Raw genomic sequence first — 23,708 nt, 5'->3', positions numbered from 1 at the left:
ATCTTTTTCTCTCGCCAGTTTTCGTTTCCTTTTTGCCTAGTATTAGTTTTAAAAAACAGTCTGATATTGAATTCCTCTTAAGCACAAATATGCAACAAAATCAGGTTTCAGATGCAAATAAAATTAAAATACTGTAAAGTATACTTGGTGATTGTCTTCACTACAAATGAAATGTTTTATTAATTGTAAGAGGACAAGTTTATATACCGTCATACGCCAGTACTCATGAATATTAATTAGGGCTCTGTTAATATTCACGAGTCAGGCGGTTGTTAAGGGCGACAGCGTTCAGCAGCTTTGTTGTTGTGAATGCACTAACGTTACATATGTAATAAACGTTTCGAGTACTTTCTGAGGTAATGAGTTACATCTAAATATGAACCCATTTCCAAAGTTATTATTAGGCTGTCTCATTGACACAAAACATGTAGAGTCCGCAGCGATATTTGTGGCGAAAACTGGCGACGTAACGGCAGCGTCCAACTTTACAGTAAGTTTACTGCAACTCTGCATTCCAGCAGACAAACATGTTTCATTTAAGGTTTTATCGATAATATTTGTAATATAATATACAACAGACAGGTCCATTTAAGGTGAATCAGTTTAATATCTTAAAACAGGTCTGTCCAGAACAAACACAGACGTTTCTAGACGCATTCAAGCAAGTGAATGTAACGAGGCAGAGAGGACTCGCCTTCAGGAGCAAACACTACAGCTGTGTGCGTGCTGACAAACACTCCATATACACTAAATGTGTAGGTAAAACACTAAATATACTCTAATCTTTAATCAAGACCTGCTCAAAAATACGCATTTCCAACAAGTAAACCCAGTCAATGTAACGTTAACGTTAAGCCACGTAATAAATAACGCATCTGTATAAACTGGGCGTCAGTATAAACTGGATATTTTTAATAACGAGATGCAAAAAAAAAAAAAAGGGCATCACGTCACTGACTCATAATAAAAGTTGCAAATGTAAACATCAATATTTCATCATGTCATCATACCATTCACTGATTTTTTCTTTACTGTTTTTGTTTAGGAAGGACATGGTCTGATATTGGTGAGAACTGCGCTGTATGTGATTGTTGCCACATATTCACAGAGCATGTATCCAAGTATCTGTGTGGAAGCAGTTGAGAAACTAGGTGGGCTAAAGTTTTAGCCAAGTGTTTTTCAAAATAAGCTTTTCTGCTCAACTATTTGATAATAATGTTTGTATTTTAGCCGAGTATCTGCGTGAAAAGGGAATCTGAAGCTCGTCATATAAGACCCTAAGAGGTGAAGAATCTGTTCAGTGTGATTTTAACACTATTGATTTGAAACTATGGACTGTACTCAATCTGCTTAGTTACAGTAACGCCAAGGTAGGTTGTTTCAGTATGGTACAGATAAACAAGAAACATAAAAAGAATGTTTTTGGATTGATGTATTGGTATTTTAATTTATACATTGAGATTTAGCATCTTAAAATATACACACAACTGTAGTTTTACATCTCAACACTAAACATAATGAGACACAAACTCAACTGCCACAACTTAGGCAACAAGATCTTTCACAGAAAGAATATAAAACTCCATAGAGACTGCAAACAGAACAAAAGCTATTGCAACTGAATGTTATTAGTGTTACCATTCATATAAACAGAGAACATGTTCCACAGTCTTATATTATGCATCTTTTTTGTTTAGAATAAGAAATCTTAATGAACTGAAGATGTTAAGTGTTGTAAGACAGAAAGAGCAGAAACAATCTATAATGTTTGACCTGATCATTCACAGTGTTGAAGTTTGTAGCAGTCAACCAATTAGAGATCAGTACAATTTGCATTTTCATGTTGCACACATCTTTTAGTATATACTCTGTTTTTTCATCGCAGATCAATAACACGGTATACGTTAAAATACACAGATCTGTCAAATCAATCCCTAAAGCCCATTCATCATCCATGCATCACATCAGTGCTTATTTAATGTGCTCCTTGATAACCATGTAAAACCACAGACTTAAGAATAAGCAAGAGCTTGTCCATTTACATATCACACAAAAACCTTATTCATTTACTAGAGACATATTTCAGTATACTTTCATAATACACAGTCCATTTCATCCTTTAATAAGATAGAGACAATACACGCATTTGGGTAAAGGTCTTGGTGTTGGTAGAATATAAAGATTGGTTAAAAAATAAAATAAAATTAACTTAATAGTATGCACCATGAATCAGGATATTTTATATTCTTAATGATTGAAATAAGCAAAAAAACCTAATAAATTCTCAGGTGTGTGTTTATTTATATTTTATGAAAATTATATGACATTAATATGAAGGAATTAATACAGGTAGGTAGGAAATACTTCATGACCTGAGTGTTCTTTGCATTGTTGTTTGCTTTTGTTTAGTTTCTGTTTTTCTGCATGATTCATATTTGCTGGTCAGAGTTATGAACTTTACATAAAATACACACAAATGATAAGGAATGCAAAGTTATCACATAATAATAAGCATTTGGCAAAATGTAAAGTGTGTATGTGGTAAAAAGGTGTCCAGGATGCACAATTAAGATTGATCCACTTGCGTTTGTTGTTTTGTTGTTAAGGAAATGAAGTAGTAAAATAATTTAGATGTTAAAAAAAACATGAAGACTGACAGTTAATATTTTTTTATTATGAAAGGTCACTTTAAGTTTCAAAAGACTACCTTGTGTGAATTCTGTGTCACCTGAGATATACTAAAGCTGGCTTTATACCTACATCTGAGTTTATTTATTATAGTTTTTTATTTTTTTAATTTGATTAAACTTTTAAATTTCTCCCAGCATGTTTTATAACAAATGCTCAAAAACTTTTTATACTATGTACTAAAATAACTGTGTTCCCTCATACATCTTTACATCATTGGACAAAGCCAATAGACATTTTTTTTATAGCATAATGCAATTGTCTTGTTGGTAATGAATAACGCTTTTGGGACTTTAAAATAACTGTAACCTCATCAATAAACAATAAACAAATTCCCTAATATGAGCTGTGTAATATTCTACCAGATTATTTCCAGTAAAACAAAATATTAGCACACACAGAAGTGATAAATGTTTATAAAAATGTCAAATAATGAAGGACCAGGCAGAGAGTGGCATGCGGTCTGGAAAGTGCTAAGTTGCTTGTGCGTAGAGGAATACCTGTGGCAGTGCAACGTCAGAGCTGAGTTTGTAGAGGATGCTATCTTTTTACAGAACTGTATGTCCTTTCAGCTGCTCTCGGCATGTTGATCCTGCTTGTCTACCTCTGGTAACTGCTCTCTCCAGAAGGTGAACTGGCTGAAGGTGTCTGAACAGGGGAAGTCGGTGGTGTTCCCTCTTATCAGAAGAGGGAAGACATGATCCACGACCTCACATAGACGTCCATAACTAAAACACACAAGAATATACAGATGAATTTACTGTCAGACTGACAAATTTCAAACTATCAGACACTACTAAATTATCTACTATTAGATTCTGATGAATATATAATTTTAAAACAGGCCTTTTTAATGCTAAAAATTTATTTTTCTTTTAATTTTGGATCATGGAAATGATTAAAACAATCAAAAGTATACAAATGTCTGAATGCATTTAAATGACAAATGGTAAAATTAGATAATTATCATCTAAATGATGTTGCAAACAAACAAACAAAACAGGGTTAGTTTTATTGCAAAATATATTTTTCTTTCTTTTACAGTGTGAAAACAGACATCACTTACGATGATATGTTGGTCTTTGCATGTTCTTGGATGAGCTCTCCCTTAGGATTCACAGTGAATATTCTGTTCAAAGGCACTCCAACCTCTTTATATGAATAAACATCCTGGAGAGAAGAACATTCCTTAGAAATTTGCATATATCAGATGAAGGTAATGTTAGCAGTTCGTGCTACTAGCACTTACTGTTTCTCTGTTTCCAAAAGCAGCATAGAAGGGTTCTGTGCTTGGATAGAACAGGTTTTTAATGTCGTTCAGACATTCAATTTTAAACTTTTCTGGCTTCTTCTCAATGACCTCCCTGAAATGAAAAGACATCAGTTAAATGTAATATGGCATTCTCTCAATTTTTTAAAGCCTGTACAGGTTTTGTGTGTGTTACAACCTGTGTAACGCAGAGAACAGACTACTGGGACTAAGCAGCACAGGTCCCATGGGTAGCATGGTGCCTCTTTCATTAACCCAGTGGAGGTAACCCCGGGTCATATCAGCCATGCCAATTGCCCGAGCTGAACAGTACATAAACTTGTAGCCATTCCTGTTAGACAATATAATTAGATATATAAGACATTTTAAAATGGGCCAAAAATCTTTTTGTTCGCATGTATGGTGTGGGGCTCACTGGCTGACTTTGTGGTAGAGTCGGGCAATGCCCTGATGTGTCCAGTCTTTACCCAGTGTGGGTAAAATGTGTCCCAGGGTGTCAGACCTAAAGGAAATTATGCTATTTAGACTGTACCTTCATTTTTTACATCTGACAAACCCATTACATTGCCACAGAAAGTTGCCTTGAGTAGTCTCACCTTGTGATGGTGCCATCGATATCTGAAATCACTATCTTGTCATCCCAGTTCCACAGATAAATGGTGCCTTCACAGCGGCAGGTGCCCTGATACTGGGTGGTGACGCTGAAGACCACATCATTGGGGCCATCTTTTAAGTGCAGACTGGCCTGTGAGGAATATGCTTGTAGCGTGGGTTTCCATAACCTATTCTGTGACTGAATTTACAGGCTTTATGGAAAATGAGATGCTTACTAGCTGTTCTGAGGACAAACGAAGTGTCTTCCTGTAGCAGTGGCCTCCAGTGCAGTGGAGAACTTCGGGCTGATTGCTCACAGGATTCTGTTTAGTACCTCCACTGTCCTCTTCACTGGATGATGATTCATCCTTTAATCTATGAAAAATGCCACCAGTCAGACTCTATACTCTATAAATAATCTACATTCTCTAAAATATGTTTTGTTTGAGCTCATATTCTAGAATTTAGTTCCTATTCTAAAACCGGATTTTGTAGTTACTGTCTATAGAAGTCTTAAAGGTACAGTGCTAAAAACTGTATTTCTGTTTAAGGCCAGATTTACTAAACAGGGCAAATTAGCAATTTTCATAGCACAATTCCATAAAAGTGCCGATGGGAGGGGAAATTTCTGCAGGTGATTTACTGACAATGCACACATTAAAGAACACAGATGCAGCCAGTTCATTTCCATAATGACCAGCGCAATCTACCAAGAGCAGTGCAAATTACCGCCTGCTTTACGACATGCTTTTTTTGGGAGGTGTTAAACAATGGCGCAAATACCAGTAATTTGACAAGCAAAAATGTTATTAAATTGCGTTGTGTGATTCATTTGCATACTCTTCTCCCATAAATTTTGCATCTGAAAGGGAAACTCCTACAAATGCATATTTAATAAGGTTGGGCACAAAAATAACTTTGTCCATGCCTTTTCAGCACTATTTCTTTACTGCATGTTTTTAGTAAACCCTGACAGTACTATTTTAACACCAAAATACAGTTTGGGCTGGAACAAGCTGTTAGTAACTGGTCTATTTAGTTCTAAAGACCTGAGAGATGGTGTAATATGTTAGTGTTAGCTTAATTACAACTTTTGGATGCAAGAGACCTTGACTAAAGACTGATATGAATGTTCAATGCAAATATTTGATGCGATCAACATTATAATTTAAATGAATGGCTATTAATGTGTCTGTACAGACTGATTTGCATGCTGTCAATGCAACTCATGGAGAGGCAAAAAAAAATTTTCCACTGCACTGTGTATAAAACTGACAAACCAATAAGATTTGCGCTTATGGTCACATGTCCAGAGCTGCTGCTGTTACACATACTTACGACTTGGTGGTGCTTACGAACAGACTATTTTGCTAAGCGGAAAAATAGGCGTAGAGGAATGTGGAAGCAATTCTTCTGTTTCTACTCTAGTATTTGGTGTTTTTTTATACAACTGTATTTCAGCTGAAATATGCTAATAAAATGCAAATTATGACCCTTTAATCTATTAGCCAGAACAATGTTGTGTTTTTCTAAATATGAAACTTTAGGTACCTGCTCACAGATGCTGTTCTTGTAGAATCCTCTCCACCTTCAATCTGGTCAGATGCTGATTCCTGTTGCAGTAGGAATGATAGTAACAAATTTGCATGTTTTTTTTTTGTTTTTTTGCATATATAATATTTGCAAACCTGCCAAGTCAAAAAGTCTTGTGATAAATCTGGTATTGTTTCACCCCCTAATTCAATTCACAATTATTTCCTATATGTAATAATGCAAATATACCGATTTGGAGCTGTTGTTTCTGCCCCGCCATGAAAACCACCAGCGTCCTCCTTTCTTGGGCATCTTCTCCTTCATGATGTTCTCCACTGTGGCCTGGAGCAAACGCACAGAGCCCCTGATACTCAAAACTCAAAAACTAAATGACAGGATGACTGTGACTGAACAAACATGCAGCTAATAAATCAACACAAATTCACAAAGACGTACAGGGCTAGAGCCGAACACGCTAGGAAAACAGTAAGTGAAGAAACCAAGAGCAGAGTAGACATAACTCAGGCAGGAATATTAGCGCAATGGCACACAATGGGATGGGATGAGGGGAGATCAATTAAAAAAAAAAAAAAAAAAAGAGGAAAAACAGGGAGGAGGGAAGAGACAAATTTAAATGCCCTGGAGTGCCATGAGAGCCGGGGTGTAGTATACACAAGGACTTTAAAAAGCCATGAAACACTTGTAGAACACTTGAGAAGACAAACAATACAGAAACAAAACTGTATTTTCTACCACTGTGATGTATTTCATCATTTACCTATTTAAACTGCGCTATTCATTTGGTTAATACTGAGGCAGTGCTGACTTTTAAATAAAAACCTTAATAAGCAAAGGTGTCCAAATGATTACAAATATTCAAAAGTGAGACATCCAGTGGAGTACAGTATTTTTTTCTTCTTTTTTTCTGTATATGACGGACAATGTTTTCAAATAAACATTTTCTTTGTTGTACTGTAATCCACCTGCAGGGGGCACATTAATCCAACCCTCAACAAGTAATTAAGTTATTAGTTTAATTGTAAATATCTTTGAATGAAATCATTTAACTTAGAATTAGTATGAATTATAATTCAAGTCATTTTTAATTGTATATTATTAGTTTTTTTTTTAATAAATAAAAATGAATTGTGCTTTCTTATTATGTTTGCAGAAATAAAGTTAAGTCACCTACATATAGTACATGTACATCACTGGGCAATCAATGTTTGACTTTGATATTAACAAGCTTTACTTAAACTACTATAAGGTCACATTGTCCTTTATATATGTGTGTGTTGTTTATGCAGTCCTTACCATTGGCAAGGGCTTCTGGAAAACCTGCATGGCTAGTACGATAGGAGCGGCTGTGGTCCAATTATAATACCTTTGTGGAGAGAACAAAATGTGTGAAATAACTGACAAATTTAATAAAATACTTAATTGTAAGTTTAGGAGTATTTTGACAACATTTTGATGAATGACATTATAATGGCAGGATGTGTGACATACTTAGTGCCAATCTTTATGACCAGGTTGGGATCATCAATGATAGATGGATTATCTGCAAACTCCTGATAAGATATTGCTCGTTCCTCAAATTCCTCTGTGAATGAAAGATTGTAAAAACTCTATTTACTTCCCTAGCTAATGAAATCTAGAAAAAACAGGATATTAATACAGAGCCTACAGAATAACTGAACAGCCACTGAAAAGACATTATTTTACACTACCATTGAAAGGTTTGGGGTCAGTAAGGTTTAATGCAAAAGTAATTCACCAAGTTTAAAGTTGACAAAAATTGTTCAAAGGTGACAGTAATGACATTTTACATCAAATTACTTTTTAAAATATTTTAAAATATAAATCAATTAAATTAATTGCAACTATATTTAACAATTGTATTTTTTTATCAAACAAATGAGCTTCTTTCTTTTAAAAAATATTACCAACCCCATAGTTTTTACTAGTAGTTTACAGGTACATCACAATTTGTCCTTTCACCTCTAGTGATCTCTCTGTTTTCTGTCAGTCCTCCACATAGAGAGATGGCAATATGATGCAAGTCTCCTAACTGGTCAGAAAAGCTGTCCACCCCACTGTCCATTCCACTGCTGCCTACTGACTGAGGGGACTGACTGGCACTTCTCGAATCTGCCCCACCCCTCACAGAAGTTGCTCCATCACTGAACAGCACAAAATCATTTTGACAATTAAAAATCATTTAAAATCCTTACAACACACCAGGATCATAAATGAACAAGTGAAAATGTACCTCTTTGGAAAGTACAAGGCTGCCACCTCAGGCTCCAACTCTGTGATGTCATCCAGATATACTCCATCTGATCCCAGGTGCCGGCTCCTTTTGTCTAGGAATTGATGTAGTGTGGCATTATATGCTTTAGCCAAATATGTTTTGCTTTGTAACTTTGTCATAAAAAGTCATTTTTAGAGCCTTAATGCTCTCTACCTTTTCTCTTGGATGGAGAGTCTGTCTTGCTAATGGCATGAGCTCCAGGACTGTGCCGCCCCTCTTCTGGGTCTGTGATAAGATGGGCGGCTGCACTGATGGCCTCCACATCTACAGCAGCAGCAGATCTTACCTCTTCAACCCTAAGATCAGCCACATACACATCACTGCCGTGAGACTCCACCATCCCATCCCCAGAGATGGCTCTGAAGTGTGTGCTTTCAGACGGTGGGATTGATCTTGGGGTCACCACCATGGGCTCCGACATGGGCTGTGGAAAGAGAAAGATGTAGACTTAGCCACTGCACATTTGTTAATTTGTTGTTGTTATGTGGCATGTCTAGTGATTATTGTACCTTGGCAGCATGAGGCAGCTCTCCCCATGTCCAAAGCATCTCAGGGTTGTCCGGTTTTCCTTCGCTCCTCTGACTGGCCAGCAATTCGGAGTCACTCTTGGGTGTAGATGGCAAGGAGCCATTTGGGCTGCTGTAGGGAAGAATGAAAGACATTGAGAGACATTTGGATTAACTGTAGATCTGAATTTATACAGCTGTTGTGAAATAAGCTAGGAACAATGCCTTCAACTTTTAATTCCTTGTCCCGCAAAACTGAATTCTATGCTTGACAAACAGGAAAAATCTTTAAATTGGAGAATACACTAGAGAAATGTAAGGCTTTTTAATACAAGGGTCAATATCACCATAGAGAGATAATATCACATGTATCACATACTCAAAATGCTCAAAAAGTTTGGTTTTAATTTCCCATTCGCTTTATGTCATATCATAAATAGTATACACTTAAGTACTATAAAAACATATTAGCTGAGCTCCCACAGATTTTTTAACCATAAGATATGTCCACCCTGCCATATATTACTGTTAAATACATTTTCATTGCAATATTAAACTAAAATTAAATTATATTAAAAAAACTCTTATCAAGTCTAAGTGACTGACAGGGTGGACATTTCACCGTTGAAATTCCTGCCACTGAAGAGTCAAAAAATCTGTTGTCCTGATGTCACTAAAGGGGATGGCCTTTTCTTAAAGGGGCGGATTCCCCAATATGAAAGGGTGGACAACCATTCAGGGGACATGGACAAACTCTCCTTTTTTATTAATAAAAATATAGTTTGTATTACCAAAGGATCAATATAATCAAATTGAGTAATCTCTTATTTAACAAAATATTAATAGGATAATTTTTTTTTTTTTATTCTATGATTTGACAATAGCAAATAACAAATGCATGAGACATAGCAAAATAACACGCATCCTCTTACACAAAACTGAAAAAAAAAAAAATCTAGAAAATGTATCTAAAGAGCAATGTATTGCTTTTGTTATGAATATAAAAACTTAGCCTTATATAATAACACACCCTTTCATAGTCATTTTTATGTTATCATGGCAGATGAGTTATTTATGTACAGGACACCAAAATGCACCCTACAGTGATATTGACCCACAAGTTATGGCTTTGTTTCAAAATGAATTACATTCTATAGAGGCAGCAGTGGTTACCTGGGTGTGGACTGAAACATGGCTGTTTGTTGAGGGCAGGAAATGGACAATTCTGAATTGGTGTGAATGGGTAAGGAGCAGATCTTCTCCAACCCTTTGCTGTGGGTCGGAAAACAAAGATTTATTTTCAAATGTCTATTATTTTGAATATCATATATACAATAATAAATAATATACAGTATAAGCATAATAGTCTGTTGTAAAATAAACACATCCGAATGTATCGGCATGTATTGTGTGTATTATGATATATAATTTTAATCATCATACTGTAGCTATGGGAACAGTTTGCTGATGATGATCGATATATATTGATAAAGCCTTCAGTCCGGTCTCGGTTACAGTCAGCAATACAGCATATACTGGGATTTACTGTTGTGAGAAACATTCCTGTTGGCCTGAATATTTATTTTACTTGTAATGAAATAAAATATGATGCAGACATACACGGTTTTGGATTTCACAGGGTTTTTTTTTCACTTCACAGACATCTCTTACTGTCTTTTCACTGAAAACAGCAGTTTTGTTTAGATTATTTCATTCAACTGACAGGCACAAATACACTTCTGTTTTATTTATTTATTTATTTTTAAATGCAAACAATAACTATTAATCGTGGTACATTGTTGTCTCTTTTGCTATGTATTATATACATGGGGTGTTCATTCTCTTTATTGCAGCTTTGCAACTTTATATCTTGCAATTGTGACTTTGTTTTTCATAATTGACTGAGACTTGACTAAGTGGCTGAAAGTAGGGAGTCTTAAGAGGCATACCTTTGAACAGCAGTCCAGTTCCTTTCATACTGTGTGTATGTGCTGCTAGTTCCTTTCACCTGCTCAGCAAATAGTTCATGTGACATGGCTCTGAAAACACGTACAGTATAAGCAAACATATACGTAAGTATATATACCTGCAAAAGGTAAGAGTAAGACACTGTATACATTTAAAGTACATTTTTACTTTATGCGTACAGATATAGCCAGGGATAATCTGCAGTGCTTGCCATCAACAGGCGCATTCTTCTAGGAAGACAGAGAGCACTGTGGGGTTTCTAAAGAGCTGGATTCAAACTGCCACTTAGCCGAGCAACACATTCTCGAGTTAAGATTCATTCCCAGCTGACTCTTTTTGGCCTTGTGAACAGTGTTTTGTCAGTGGCCTTTACCGTCACTTTTTAAATGTATTACTGGTACCTGGGAAACAGATTCTTGGTAATGCAAAGCATGTAGTGCACTAAAAGTTTGACCTTTTAACTTGCTTATCCAGATTGAACAGATAAAATACATAACTTGTTGTCCACTGGGAGTGAAAGAAGGGAAAGGATGTTTATGTCGTTAAACTGGTTTATATTGTAAATAATTTATTTTCTTCGATATGTGGAGGTAATGCTAGATTGCCCAACATTTCACTCCTGACTCCCCTCGAGCTGGAGCCAGAATTGGCATGGTTTCATGAATTTCGTGGAAAAACATTGCAGGGGCTGTTTGAGCCACTTGTTTACTTCAGCAATACTGGCGGAGGGACTGGCGACCTCTTTTTCTCCACTTAGCCCCTCTCTCTCCATTGCAGAGCTTATTCGAGGAGTGAACAAACAGACACAGCCCACATCACAATACCACTGCAACTGGATTCATTCCAGCAAACTTGCAGCAAAAAATTATGCCACTGCAATCACACAATTTGCAGTGTTTTCAAAAGGGTTAAGAGAAGGAGGATCTCTCTGCATTATCAGAACCATCTGTTCTGTCCTAAATGTTGCATGCTCTCTATGCTCTAAATAAGATAAGCTTCACAGCTCCTGACAAGTTGGACTTGCAGAAAAGTGGGATTTAGATTCCGTGTGAGATCTTGGCAAGACCACTATCCCCATTTACCCACATACAATGAAAGTGAATGGTGCCCCAGGGCTGTCATACTTCAAAAAACACCATTCATCTCAGCACTCAAAACTCATTTAAGTTCTCACATACATTCAAAAAAGCACAAAAAATGAAAATTATACATTAATTATATTACATGTCTCAAATCCATTTGCAATGTGCTAAATCTACTTCTGTAGTTTATTTTTCTTTTTTCTTTTTTGATGTTTGGCAACCCCTGGTATGGAAAAGAATGGCATGGATATGGTTCAAAATTTCTGCTTTTTGTGTTCTAAAAAAACTCTTACAGGTTTAGAATGACATGAAAGTCATGTGGAATAATATTTATCAGACCTTTCTTCATATCTTCGGTTTGTTCTGACCTGCTTCCTGTAGTCTCTGTATCATCATCAGAACTCATATCAATGGGAAACATGTCTTCGTCTTCTGAAAAGTCTCCGTTGTCCTCTCGCTTCATGCTGTCTACTTGGGATTTTCTCCTTCTCTTCCTTCGCTTCTTCATTATTGAACTGTCACAAGGGGCCTGCATGGATCCCAGGGTTTGAATGGAGGTTTCGTTTCCAGAGTCAGACAGACGGGACGTGCCTTTTCCAACTTGGGCCTGCATTAGGGCAGAGCCCTCTGAAATTATGGGCGATGTAGCCAAGTGGGACGGCACCATCTCCTGTAGGAAGAGTAATAATAGAACTAAATGTATGAAATGCATGCTTGAGGGAGTGTTTGCATTTAAAAAAAAAATTCAATCTTCAGAGAAAAACATCTAGGTCTATTTGTAAAAACACTGTATATCTGCAAACATGACCATTCACTCATATATCCACAAATGTAGACTGTAGCCATAGATTTGGTTTGACTGTGTCCGCTTAAATCCCAGAAGCACAACACTGTGACCCTAATGCCTTGTGATAGATCACTGCATCTTTAATTACAAACAAACTCATGCACGTGCACAGCTCTGAACTGTCTCTAAGTCATGGTTTCATGATACATAAGTGCATGGCTGACCATTAATATATGATAGTATAATGTTCAGCTGTTTATGTCACTCAATTGCCCTTGAGAACCAGACAACCAGCTCATACGTCATTTATCACTTCCATTCAAACAGACAGACCATTATTATCTCTAGCTCTGCTAAACATCATCACCACAACATATACACTGACTATAGTCAACAGCAGGAACCATCACAACAACTAATATGTGGTTTGTGTCTTGAGTTGGAGTAGTGGCCTAATGGTTAGAGAGTCGGATTCCCAAACGAAGGGTTGTGAGTTCGAGTCCCGGGCCGGCAGGAATTGTGGGTGGGGGGAGTGCATGTACAGTTCTCTCTCCACCTCAATACCACGACTTAGGTGCAGGCATCGAACCCCCAAACGGGCGCCGCAGCATAAAATGGCTGCCCACGTGACCGGCTCCGGGTAGTTCACAGTGTGTGTGTGTGTGTTCACTGCTCTGTGTGTGTGGCACTTCGGATGGGTTAAATGCAGAGCACTAATTCTGAGTATGGGTCACCATACTTGGCTGAATGTCACGTCACTTAATACAGGAGACCAGAGTTCTTGAGCACTTTCACTTTCATTAGAGGAGGACAGGCTAAAGTTAGTTAATTAGTTGCATCCCAAACTAATGCCATTGGTTGAGGTTGGCAGAGGGTCAAATCGAAGTCTGAATGGCTAACAGATTCTTTTCTAACCTTTACAAAGTCTTCGGCTGCCAGCCTGCCACAGAGAAAAATGTGATTTCTCAGGATACCTATTTAAGTAATATATGACATTTTGTGTATGGTATTACAAAAAAAATCCCTTTCAGGAGCTTTAATCTCTTGTACTGACAACAATGTTGTACTGGCAACAACGTCAGTGGAAAAGCCTCTTCTGTATTAAAACTGCTATTTTAAAACTGCTAAAAAAAAATGCTACACACCATGTTAATGCAATACCATCACACAGCATTACAAGGATATGAAGTATGTATATCATACCTGTTTAGAACACATTCTTTCTCCACTGTCATTGATAATAAAGGCAACAAATAATGGCATAAAATGGCCCAAAAAATGAAACAAACAAATAAAACACACGAATCTTAGACTTAGCAGTAACTGGCACATTATGTGAATGCAGTGCACTTTGGTTTCCCATGGCTTTTTTTTTTATAAGATATATGCATGAAAATAATATAGCTTGAATATTAGCTTTTTCATTTTTAATTTTTATTTTGGTGATTTACTGTTCATTGGTATGCTAATAAATCAAATACATTTACATAATAATAATACATTTAATTTTAAAACATTTGTGTTTTTTATGTAGATGTGTTATATTTAATGTCCATTTCTAATTAATCAAATAAAGGGTTTTAATAATTTAAGTTTATTACATTTGCATTTTTATTTTATTTAACTTTGATTTAATTTAATGTTTATTGCTAATAAATAAAAAAGAGTATTAAACATTGTGGTGGTAGTTCATTGTAGTAGCTGTAGAACATTCACTATATGAATATAAAACCAAGTATAAAACTAAATAAATATAAAAACTAAAACTAAGTGCCATTACATCAGTAGAAGATCATCTCCTAAAATGCTAGACCAGAGCATCCAATGTATTGAATGTCCTTCTCTAGAACTGTCACACTTGTATTTATAACAGAATATCATATTAACATAAATGACGGTATTCAAGAGTGTAGCAATTTCATATTTCTTGTAAATGCAATCCAGTGATAGCTCTCTGCTTGCTACTGGTTATATTTAGTCAAATGAAGCACAAACATCTAAACCGGTTCAGACAAATAGACTGATGGTATAAAGAATAACACAATTTCGCGAGCACATAATATTGCTACACAGGTCTATGCAAAACTGCAAAGAGCGCATTGTTTAAGTAACACAAGGCAAAGGTTGAGGGATCACAAGAAAAGTACATCTCTCTTTTTTGTGCCGTTGTCACAATCCTTCTAGAGCCAGAATGTTCCACATGAGTGCTAACCAGGGCAACCATTCTAGCAATTACCAAGTGCAGTGTACCTCAGCAGATATTCATCGCAGGCATTTGTGCCTGTGATGAGCAAGAAACCATCTGTGGTCATAAAGTAATGAGGAAGTTTGAAAGACTAAGCCAGGAGGATAACCGACATACACGGACAGAGCTTTTCTTGTCTCAGCAGTCGGACAGTATTCAGGGCTTTTCTCTGGTACATTACTTTGCCCTTTAAATTCCAAGCTTGGGAAGCATGAAGATGGTGCCGTTTTAGACAGAACAACAGTGCCCTTGGCTGAAAGAGTCTGTTCTAGAGCAAAGTGTTCAAGCTTTGGTACAAGAATGCATGCAGCTGGATTGTTTCCAGTAAACAAGTTCAGATTTCAAGCTATGGTATACTCAGGATGAGACTTGCATACATCGTGTTACATTTCTCAGTGCACAGTGACTCTTGGCTGCAGTAAAAGCAGTGCTACAGGATTTATTGTTTGGTACAGGACGCCGGTACTCACCTCATCACTTTCTGTTTCTTTGACAAAGAATGCCTCTCCATTTTCACCTAGTTTCATGTGTAAGCTGACCGGCTCCCCATTTATCTCAATGTCAACCTGAGGAGAAAGGGAACATGGAATGCTGTCACTATAATAAAGGCAATTTACAACAGTAAGCCATGTGCAACACAAGGCCAATGACAATGCTAATTGTATCTCATCTTCAAACAACAACTACAAAGAGTATATTTATGTCCATATTTATGTCCATTTGACCTGATATGTCTCCAGACATTCTGGACATTGGACAGAATAAAAATGAAAATTCTGAATCATTTACTAACCTTTATATGGTTCCAAACCCATAGTTCAATTCAGTTCACATTGATTTGTATAGCGCTTTTCACGATACATGTTGTTTCAAAGCAGTAGAAAATTATTTTACAGAAAATTAATGTTTCTGCATTACAATTAAGAGTGATCTTTGCCACAAGCATAAATGGTTAAAGAACGTGCATGTAAACACACTCATTGGTTCTTGCAGAAGCTCGAATATGCTTGTGTGACACAAGACCTCAAAAGTAAATAATGAAAGAATATTATTTTTGGGGGGTGAAAAAACCCTTTAACACACAAGATGAATCAGTGAAATGGTAAGCTGCAAAAATATGGAAAATCTCATATGCTGCCACCCTAAAGCATGTCTGTGTTAGTGCTTACCACTTTCTCCCGAGAGCGCAGCACTCCCATCTTGCCGAAACGGACATGGAAAGGCGAGCACTGCAGAGTGCCGTCGGGCTGACGCACCACAATTACATCAATACAGCCGGACAGGGTGGCGGGGTTAAGGCCTCTGTACAGCTCCTTCACCTGCACAAAAACCTGACCGGCTAGCTGGCCCACGTAGTTCATGGTCTGACTCTGAAATAGAGAGAAGGCAAACATGAAATAATCCTAAAAATGTCCCTTATTGTTTTATTATATTCCAGTTATTATGTTCCGTGTTGCTCTTTTACATGTAACAAACTATTTTCTATTAATAAACAAGTACTTGATCTTTTTATCATTAAACCAAGCTATATAATTCTCTATGAACTTCAGCACTACAGTTAATAACTGTTTGTGTGAAAGTGCAGAGGCAAGTGTGTAAAGGCAAATGTGATTTTGATGAGCCATCTGTGTGTGTTTAGTGAGTATGATATCATTCAACATTTCTATAATAAACAGTTCTCTAGGATTGTGCAAAATTTTGCAGCCTCGACCTAAAAAACCTGTAGAGCAAACTAGGTCTAATAAAAACATGCTGTCTTGCTCAACTCAAGCCCAGATCTCTTTGGCAATTTAGGTGAAAGGTAAAATATCATAGAACCCCTTGAGACTGCAAGCAGTAGATACAATGACATTGCTCAAAAAAGGATTATATGTGTTGTTCCTCAAGCATTGCCAAGGGTTTAATAATGCCTGGTTCTGGCATGCTCTACCAACCCAGAAAACTACTGCCTCTCTGTAGTGCACAGCATGTAATGTTTAAGGTAATTAGCTAATTACAAGTGTCTGCAGTTTAAAAAAAAATAAAAAATAGTGTGCACTATTACAATATGCAAGCTAGGGCTTGCGTATATCCGACAAGGCAGAGCAAGTTGGCATTAATGGGAAGGAAAGGAAGAAAAATCATTTTGTATGCATGAAGAGTTCCCACACTTTTTGAACAATTAATTTAATGACTTGCCCAATGACCTTTCCAGCTGTTCATGGTGACTAAAAGGATTTATTTAGAATTAGATTTCTGGCTGGATTTGCATTTGTTTATCAGGTGCCAATTTTCTGAATTAACAGAATTAAGCATTTATAGTTAGCTCTGTACAAATGACCCTAAACGGACAGATTGAGGCTGTCTGTGGTCAAACATTTCAAGCCAAAAATATATATTCTGTATATTAATTACAGACTTTGCCTGGAATTTAGATTTTTAATATTAGTTTTTATTTTTAGGTTTTCTTTTAATGTTTTGTCTGGCTTTTTAGTAAAAACCTGACGATCTTATTAGCCCAAATAATTCGCCCCTAGAATCAACCTCAGGATTGTGTAAAAACCTTCAAGTAAATCTTCATTGTTCATAAACAACAGACTTATCCTGCAGATTTACACAAATGCACATAGTCACATAGGACTAACATGTCTCTAATTGTTTCCTCTGTTAGATACTGGTGCCAATAATAGTGCAAGCATCCAAATGTACAGTGCATCTATAATGCTTAATTTGACTCTAGAGCTGCAGGATAACTACTGCATAATAGCCTATAATCACAAACACTTTAAGACTCATTTCAACTAATTACAACAGAATATCATCCAGACAAGGAGGTCACTGCTAAGGTCATTAAAAAGGAAAAAAGGAATAATAAGGCATATATAATAATATAGATATATATATATGCATATATATATATATATATATATATATACACGATACACGATGGATCATTACAGTCACAGACCCAATAAATGTAAACAATCCGCTGCGCTATAAAAACAGCAGCCCTTCACATTGTTAACCTAAACAAGTGCATGTATTTACGTTTGCAAATGATTATAAACAGGATGGAAATGAGAGGCCAGGGAGGGATGAAATTCCCTGTAATACATACGTGGGATACGGCAGAGACGTTAGGATGTCACAGCCATTCAAAAGTACTTAGTAGATCGTCGGACGCGGCTGAATCCGACAGATGTTCGCTGCTCGTCGCTCATGTATTTTGTCTCTACCGTTTGACACACGGTCTGTTCACTGACGGACTGTGTTGGTATTGTATTTAATGCAGGGTGGAAACTGTTTGCAGTGAGTAGCAGTCCCTGCCTCTGCAGCTGACATCACAGTTAACCCTTTGCACCCATCTACATTGCTAGCAACGCAACGCGAAAAACAAAAAAATAAGCTTCCATTTACAGTCAATGAAATTGAATGAAGCTGCCTACTGTATCCGCGCGACGCGTCTTTCAAGGCTGGGGTTGGAGTCATGACGTCGCCACACAGTGGACCAATCAAACACTTTGTTGATGCGACGCAACGCGACAAGAACGCTAGCGTTGGGTATTCGACACCGCAAACAAGCGTCAACATTACTTGTACACTACAAGGCATTATAGTTATTTTAAGCCTCTTTAACATTCAGTTTTAAACGGTTTTTTTTTTACGCAATTAAGGTTTATTCGAGACTATTTTTGTTTACTGTTGTGGTTGCGTTTTAAATAGCCAATTTTTAAATGTCAGTGCATCGACTGAAATCCATATTTATCTGCCTAATTTGTATTTAATTATAATTGGTTGCTGAATATGGAATTGCGGTGGTGAAATATGCTGAGCATGCATTACATTTAATGCACGCGTTTAATGGATTTTACACGCACAATTTTGCTCACGTGGCAGGAAAGCAGCAGCAGCTGAATTGGCATTGGACTGTTTACAAAAGCATGAGCGTCTGTCTGTGGCTGTAATCATAGGAGAGATATGTGGGTGCTTGAGTGGTGGTTTACTGATTATTATTCCACCACCATTACAAGCTGTCAAAATTGAAAGGTTTTTGATTGCATGTATATTATGGCTCATACAGCTTGTTCATAATTGCATATGGGGAAAAAAATAAAAACTGCACAGATTTACAGCAAGTGTATCAGACTAACATATATATATATGTTAAGAAATAGTGTGGATGTTGGTTTAGATGCTGTACATGCCACTAAAATCATACATTCTTCTCATTCTGACATAGCAGTTATTGTAGTGCAATATACTGTGGTAACCCAGGTGTCCTTTGAGAGGAATTTCAGACCTTGTGTTTGTTTGAGTGGTTCAGAGGACAATGTGTGTGTGTATGTTTAAACTTCTGGAACTGCTGGCTTTCTCTGAAAAGGGTGACTGAAGAAAACAAAGGTACGTGTATATGCATGAGTGTGTGTTTCTCTGAAGTGCTATTCAGGCAATAAACAACCTAAGAGAATTTGGTCATGTTAAAGCAAGAACTGACCAGCTATCCGATTGCACAGTGTACTCTCAGCATGCACTCGATCTATTTCATCATGATCTGTTGATTTCTCCACAGGATACACCAGACCACTAGAGTACATTCCAGATACACTGGTGGAGATTTTAGGAAACAGAGAATGTGATTAGAGAGTCTGGGGTCTGAGGGGTGGAGGAGACTACCAATGCTTTGTGCTAATAAACACATTAATGTTAACTAATATTAACATTTCATACTGTATCTTGATTAGTTTTGCTGTCTCTTGTCAGTCATACTATAAAAACACTTTTTACATAAATAGATAAAATATTCGCTATATTTAGCTTAATTATTGTCTTATCTACCCTGAAGCCTGCCTGTATGGTTTGTGAAAATTTGAAAATAAATTCCCAAGAAACCCAGTGAACGCGATCACGTGGAGGAGGGGGAGTCACCTGGGTTGGACCGTCTCCACCAATCAGAGCCAGAGGGGTCTATGACACAAGGCATGTGGGGTCATGTGTTGACTAAACTGCTGACATTACTATTGTGGGAGGGAAGATTGACACTGAGACTCTTCAGTGAATTGGGGCCTGTTTTTCTGCATCACTTCATTGTATTCCTGACATCCCAGGGCAGTACAGCATGTACCATAGGCAGTAAAACAAGATCCTGCTCAGTTAGTATGATGGATTGGGTTGTAAACAAGTGGTGAAAAAAGTATGTTTGAGAGCATTACATACTGTATGACAATGTACCGCAGACTGTATGAACATGCACAAACACTTTAATAATAATAAGGAATTACGACTGTAACCTGATTTAAAAAAAAATCAAATGAAATCAAAATGGTATGATGATTAATTAATTAATTACATTTATCATTATTTGCTGAAAAAAGACCCAAAATTAAGATTTTTTACAAGACTACCAAATCAATAAATAGACAGGATGATTGAAGACATTTTTATTTATAATTTTATTTATAAATTTGTATTTTTTAAATATATTTTTAAAAAAAACTTTTTGATTTTTGTCACATATTTTTAACAATTAAAGACTCTAAACACTTTATATTAGCAGCCCTAATTAAATTAAATAATACTGATAATACATAATAATTAATAAATTAATTATACTGATAATACTACAAAATAATACTTTTCGCTTTAAGGCCCCACAACAATTTAAATGCCCCAAGGTTTTTTTTTTGTTTGTTTGTTTGTTTGTTTTTTTTTCTTCAAATCACTATTAGAATATATGAGGCAGGCTACCTCATATATATAGGTTTTCCTGGATATATGAGGAAGAAGGTGTGGAGACCTTGGGTCTTCAAAAGGTAAAGAAGTGACATTTGTAGTTTTTAGCCTATTTTTAAAACTTTATTTATTTGTTTGTTTTTATAATTCCTTGGTTGAGAACCACTGAACTTAAGAACAGGAACACAATGAAAGAATATGAGTGGAGATATCAGACTATATTTGCACCCTCTTGTCTTTTCTGAACCACACCACACAGATTGCAAAAGTAGAAACCGAAGAACAGGCTTGGCTGGAATATCATGCTGATGTCTGTTTATAGTCAATCAAGCTAAAGACCCTGTTCTCAACAAACAGCAAAACAGTTTCCCTGGTCTCAGCACAAGCAGACTCTCGCTCAGGCTGCAGTGGTAGCTTTATATCAGTTATTTCAGCCTTGACGTAGGACTGGCCATATTTAACTGCAAAAGTGGGTATACACAGTTCAGTTGAACAGCAAACAATGCAACCTAGCATAATTAAAGCTGCAGGTGATCAACATTAGTATTTTCTTCAGAAAACATAAAAGTGTAGCTTGTATTTGTATTTATTTGCACTGTAATGAAACCGAAACGAGGGCTCTTAAAAATCTGTCATTCATGAATCATAAATCACAACCATTAATGGATTCACCACGGCAGTGATTATACAACAACATACAGCTCCTGACCTTCACTGACTCCTGCTGAACACATATGACTTCTCCAGACATTGCCTGACCTTTAATTAAAAGTCTTATGTCACCTTTTATTAAAAATACTCTGGTTTAATGATAACATTGTACAGACGTCCAATCACTTTGAAGATTAAATTTGCTCAGAGGTTGAATGCAAACATGGACAGTCTATTTGGAAATGCCTGTGTAATCTGACAAAGTGACGCACTCAATGCTCTTTGGTTCTAAGTCACATAACAGGCTGCCGATGGACCGTCCCCCAGTTGAGCCTAACAGACATTTGATGTGCAGGTGCCAAAAGCTCCTTCTAATTTACAGACTAATTAATAAACATCATAATATACAAATATGCAAATCATATAAAATCCTAGAAATGTCTCTCAAATCCATGCGTAGTATATACACTTTTGTTATAACATGCTAATAATTCGTTCCTGAAATGCGAACCTTATTTGAAAATAACTATTTCAGAACAATCATTCATGCCACAATCAGCACAAAAATACTTAGAATATGCAATGAAACACTAAAGCTATCCGAAAAGCTATGAAACCAATTAAATAATGTTTCTATAATATCTATCCCAGACAGACATTTTTCAGTGTTTTAGTCCATCATACTGAATATTAAACTGACAAATCATGGTGTGTTACCCATGTCCAGCTCGTCTCATTTGGGCTGAATCTCTCATTGTATACTTCCACTTGATCCTCTGCTATCATGATTCCATTATCCACTCGCGTATATGAAATAAGCCTTTACTGCAAAGCTGAGACTATAGTCTTTATGCAATGCTTGTGTTAACAACTGAGCAGTGAGCTATATACTGGGCTTGAAGGTGTTTTCATATACTAATTTTACCAAGTGTGTTCTTGGAATGGTGTCCACAGGTGAAACTTGAGTGGCCTGGCATGAAGAGCCTCAAGCGGTCAGGCTGCTCTGAGAGAGGGGATTCATTAAATCGTTCATTAAAACAATTCGTTCTAAACACTGATTCATTCACGTAACAGTGCAACTATTCTGTGTTGCTCTGAGTCAAGCGACAGTTGATTTCTGCTTTAACTTGGTTTGGAAGCGTTTATTATTTAAAACCTCCGTTACTCAGTATTAACTTTTCGTTTATTGAATTGTAACATTACTACACTTGAAATCATGTTAATCTGAATATCAGAACTGTGATTTTGTGCTACCTCGTGCCTGTTGTAGATTTGGATTTGGCTGGTGTGATTGAAGCATGATCTTCACTGTTCACACTAACACTTCACACTAACATTTGAAGAAATATAATTATTAGGGACAAAATTGTTGTAGTTTGTGCAAGTGTAAGTAAATTAAGTGTAAGTAAATTATTTTCATACAACAAACAAATATTGAATTGGTTAAAGTTGATATGTTTTCTAATTTTTTTAAAGATTAAATATATAATTATGATGGATTAAAAAAAGTTAAAGTTATTAAAAAAAGACATTAAGTTACAGTTAGGCTGCAACAACTATGAGCCTTATAATAAAAAGGTTATTTTTAAGCGGTGCATGTTACAGTTCCAGGGACCCGTCAGATCATGTCACATGTCATTTCAGGAGGGGCGGGTTATGATGTTGATGACTGACCCTTACCCCACCAGAGACAGCCAGAATGTACACTTGCAACACAAGTCATCCTTTCCACTTGCTTCAGAGAAGATGACATAAACATTCATACAGATGATAGTGACTCTGTGTGTGCTCTTAGTAAATTGTGTATCTAGAGATAGTGATTAAATTGTGTAACACATGGGTGAAAAAGAAAAGTGGTAAAAGTGAAAAGTATTTAATGTTAAATACCTCATCCCATATACCATAATACAAGTATGATGGGTAATATTTCAGTTAAGCTCAGCTCAAAGAATGAGTGTACTCAGTAACCAACCATGGATTCATTTCCAAATGATTTATGATTGAAAGATATGTAGGCCTACGGGTGACATCAATGAATTTAACTGCAAGCTGCAGTCATGTTTGTGGATAGTCGTAACTCTAGGATCCACAGAAACATGAAACCTCGTGTTGTTGCTGTAAACATTTTGAGTGACACACTGATCCCTTATTAACAGAATGATGAATGGTAAATGCCATTATCTGTTACATAACATGCCTTGAGGACGTGCTATGTATGATAAGCAGGTAATTAATGCTCCCATCCTGCCCTACAGCGTACAATGCTGAGAAGATTTGTTGTCATAGAAACTGAATTGAAAATATTACTGTTAATAAATTCATTTTGTTGAGGCACGAGCTACTGACATTTGTGAACTGCAA

At 36.5% G+C, this 23,708-nt stretch overlaps 2 protein-coding genes across 4 annotated transcripts; one reads left to right on the top strand and one right to left on the bottom strand.

The window, feature by feature from the left end:
• The first annotated feature begins 96 nt into the window (after positions 1 to 96).
• pfn4 (profilin family member 4) lies at positions 97 to 2,644 on the top strand. Its single transcript, XM_019120392.2, has 4 exons — positions 97 to 490; positions 621 to 755; positions 1,046 to 1,151; positions 1,231 to 2,644. Exons 1-4 carry the CDS (start codon positions 377 to 379, stop codon positions 1,257 to 1,259), a joined length of 384 nt encoding a protein of 127 aa, XP_018975937.1. The 5' UTR covers positions 97 to 376; the 3' UTR covers positions 1,260 to 2,644.
• Positions 2,410 to 22,220, bottom strand: lpin1a (lipin 1a). Of its 3 annotated transcripts, none has more exons than XM_042742472.1 (22): positions 22,065 to 22,220; positions 16,157 to 16,357; positions 15,458 to 15,553; positions 12,324 to 12,625; positions 10,855 to 10,944; positions 10,079 to 10,177; positions 8,909 to 9,038; positions 8,553 to 8,823; positions 8,358 to 8,451; positions 8,087 to 8,268; positions 7,595 to 7,688; positions 7,400 to 7,469; positions 6,542 to 6,619; positions 6,335 to 6,427; positions 6,104 to 6,165; positions 4,789 to 4,927; positions 4,555 to 4,703; positions 4,374 to 4,460; positions 4,137 to 4,289; positions 3,938 to 4,052; positions 3,755 to 3,858; positions 2,410 to 3,416 (listed from the first exon to the last, which is right to left on the bottom strand). In XM_042742472.1, exons 1-22 carry the CDS (start codon positions 22,131 to 22,133, stop codon positions 3,257 to 3,259), a joined length of 2,838 nt encoding a protein of 945 aa, XP_042598406.1. In that variant the 5' UTR covers positions 22,134 to 22,220; the 3' UTR covers positions 2,410 to 3,256. The 3 variants fall into 3 exon arrangements, with proteins under 3 accessions (XP_042598406.1, XP_042598408.1, XP_042598407.1); XM_042742474.1 differs by lacking the exon at positions 22,065 to 22,220 and adding an exon at positions 18,085 to 18,473; XM_042742473.1 differs by lacking the exon at positions 6,542 to 6,619 and having other exon boundaries at positions 22,065 to 22,219.
• Between the last annotated feature and the right edge of the window lie 1,488 nt (positions 22,221 to 23,708).

This window comes from Cyprinus carpio, chromosome B17 (genome assembly GCF_018340385.1).
Source record: "Cyprinus carpio isolate SPL01 chromosome B17, ASM1834038v1, whole genome shotgun sequence".
NCBI lineage: Eukaryota > Metazoa > Chordata > Actinopteri > Cypriniformes > Cyprinidae > Cyprinus > Cyprinus carpio.
The sequence above is the reverse complement of the archived record's forward strand: the minus strand, read 5'-3'. Positions and strand labels throughout refer to the sequence as shown.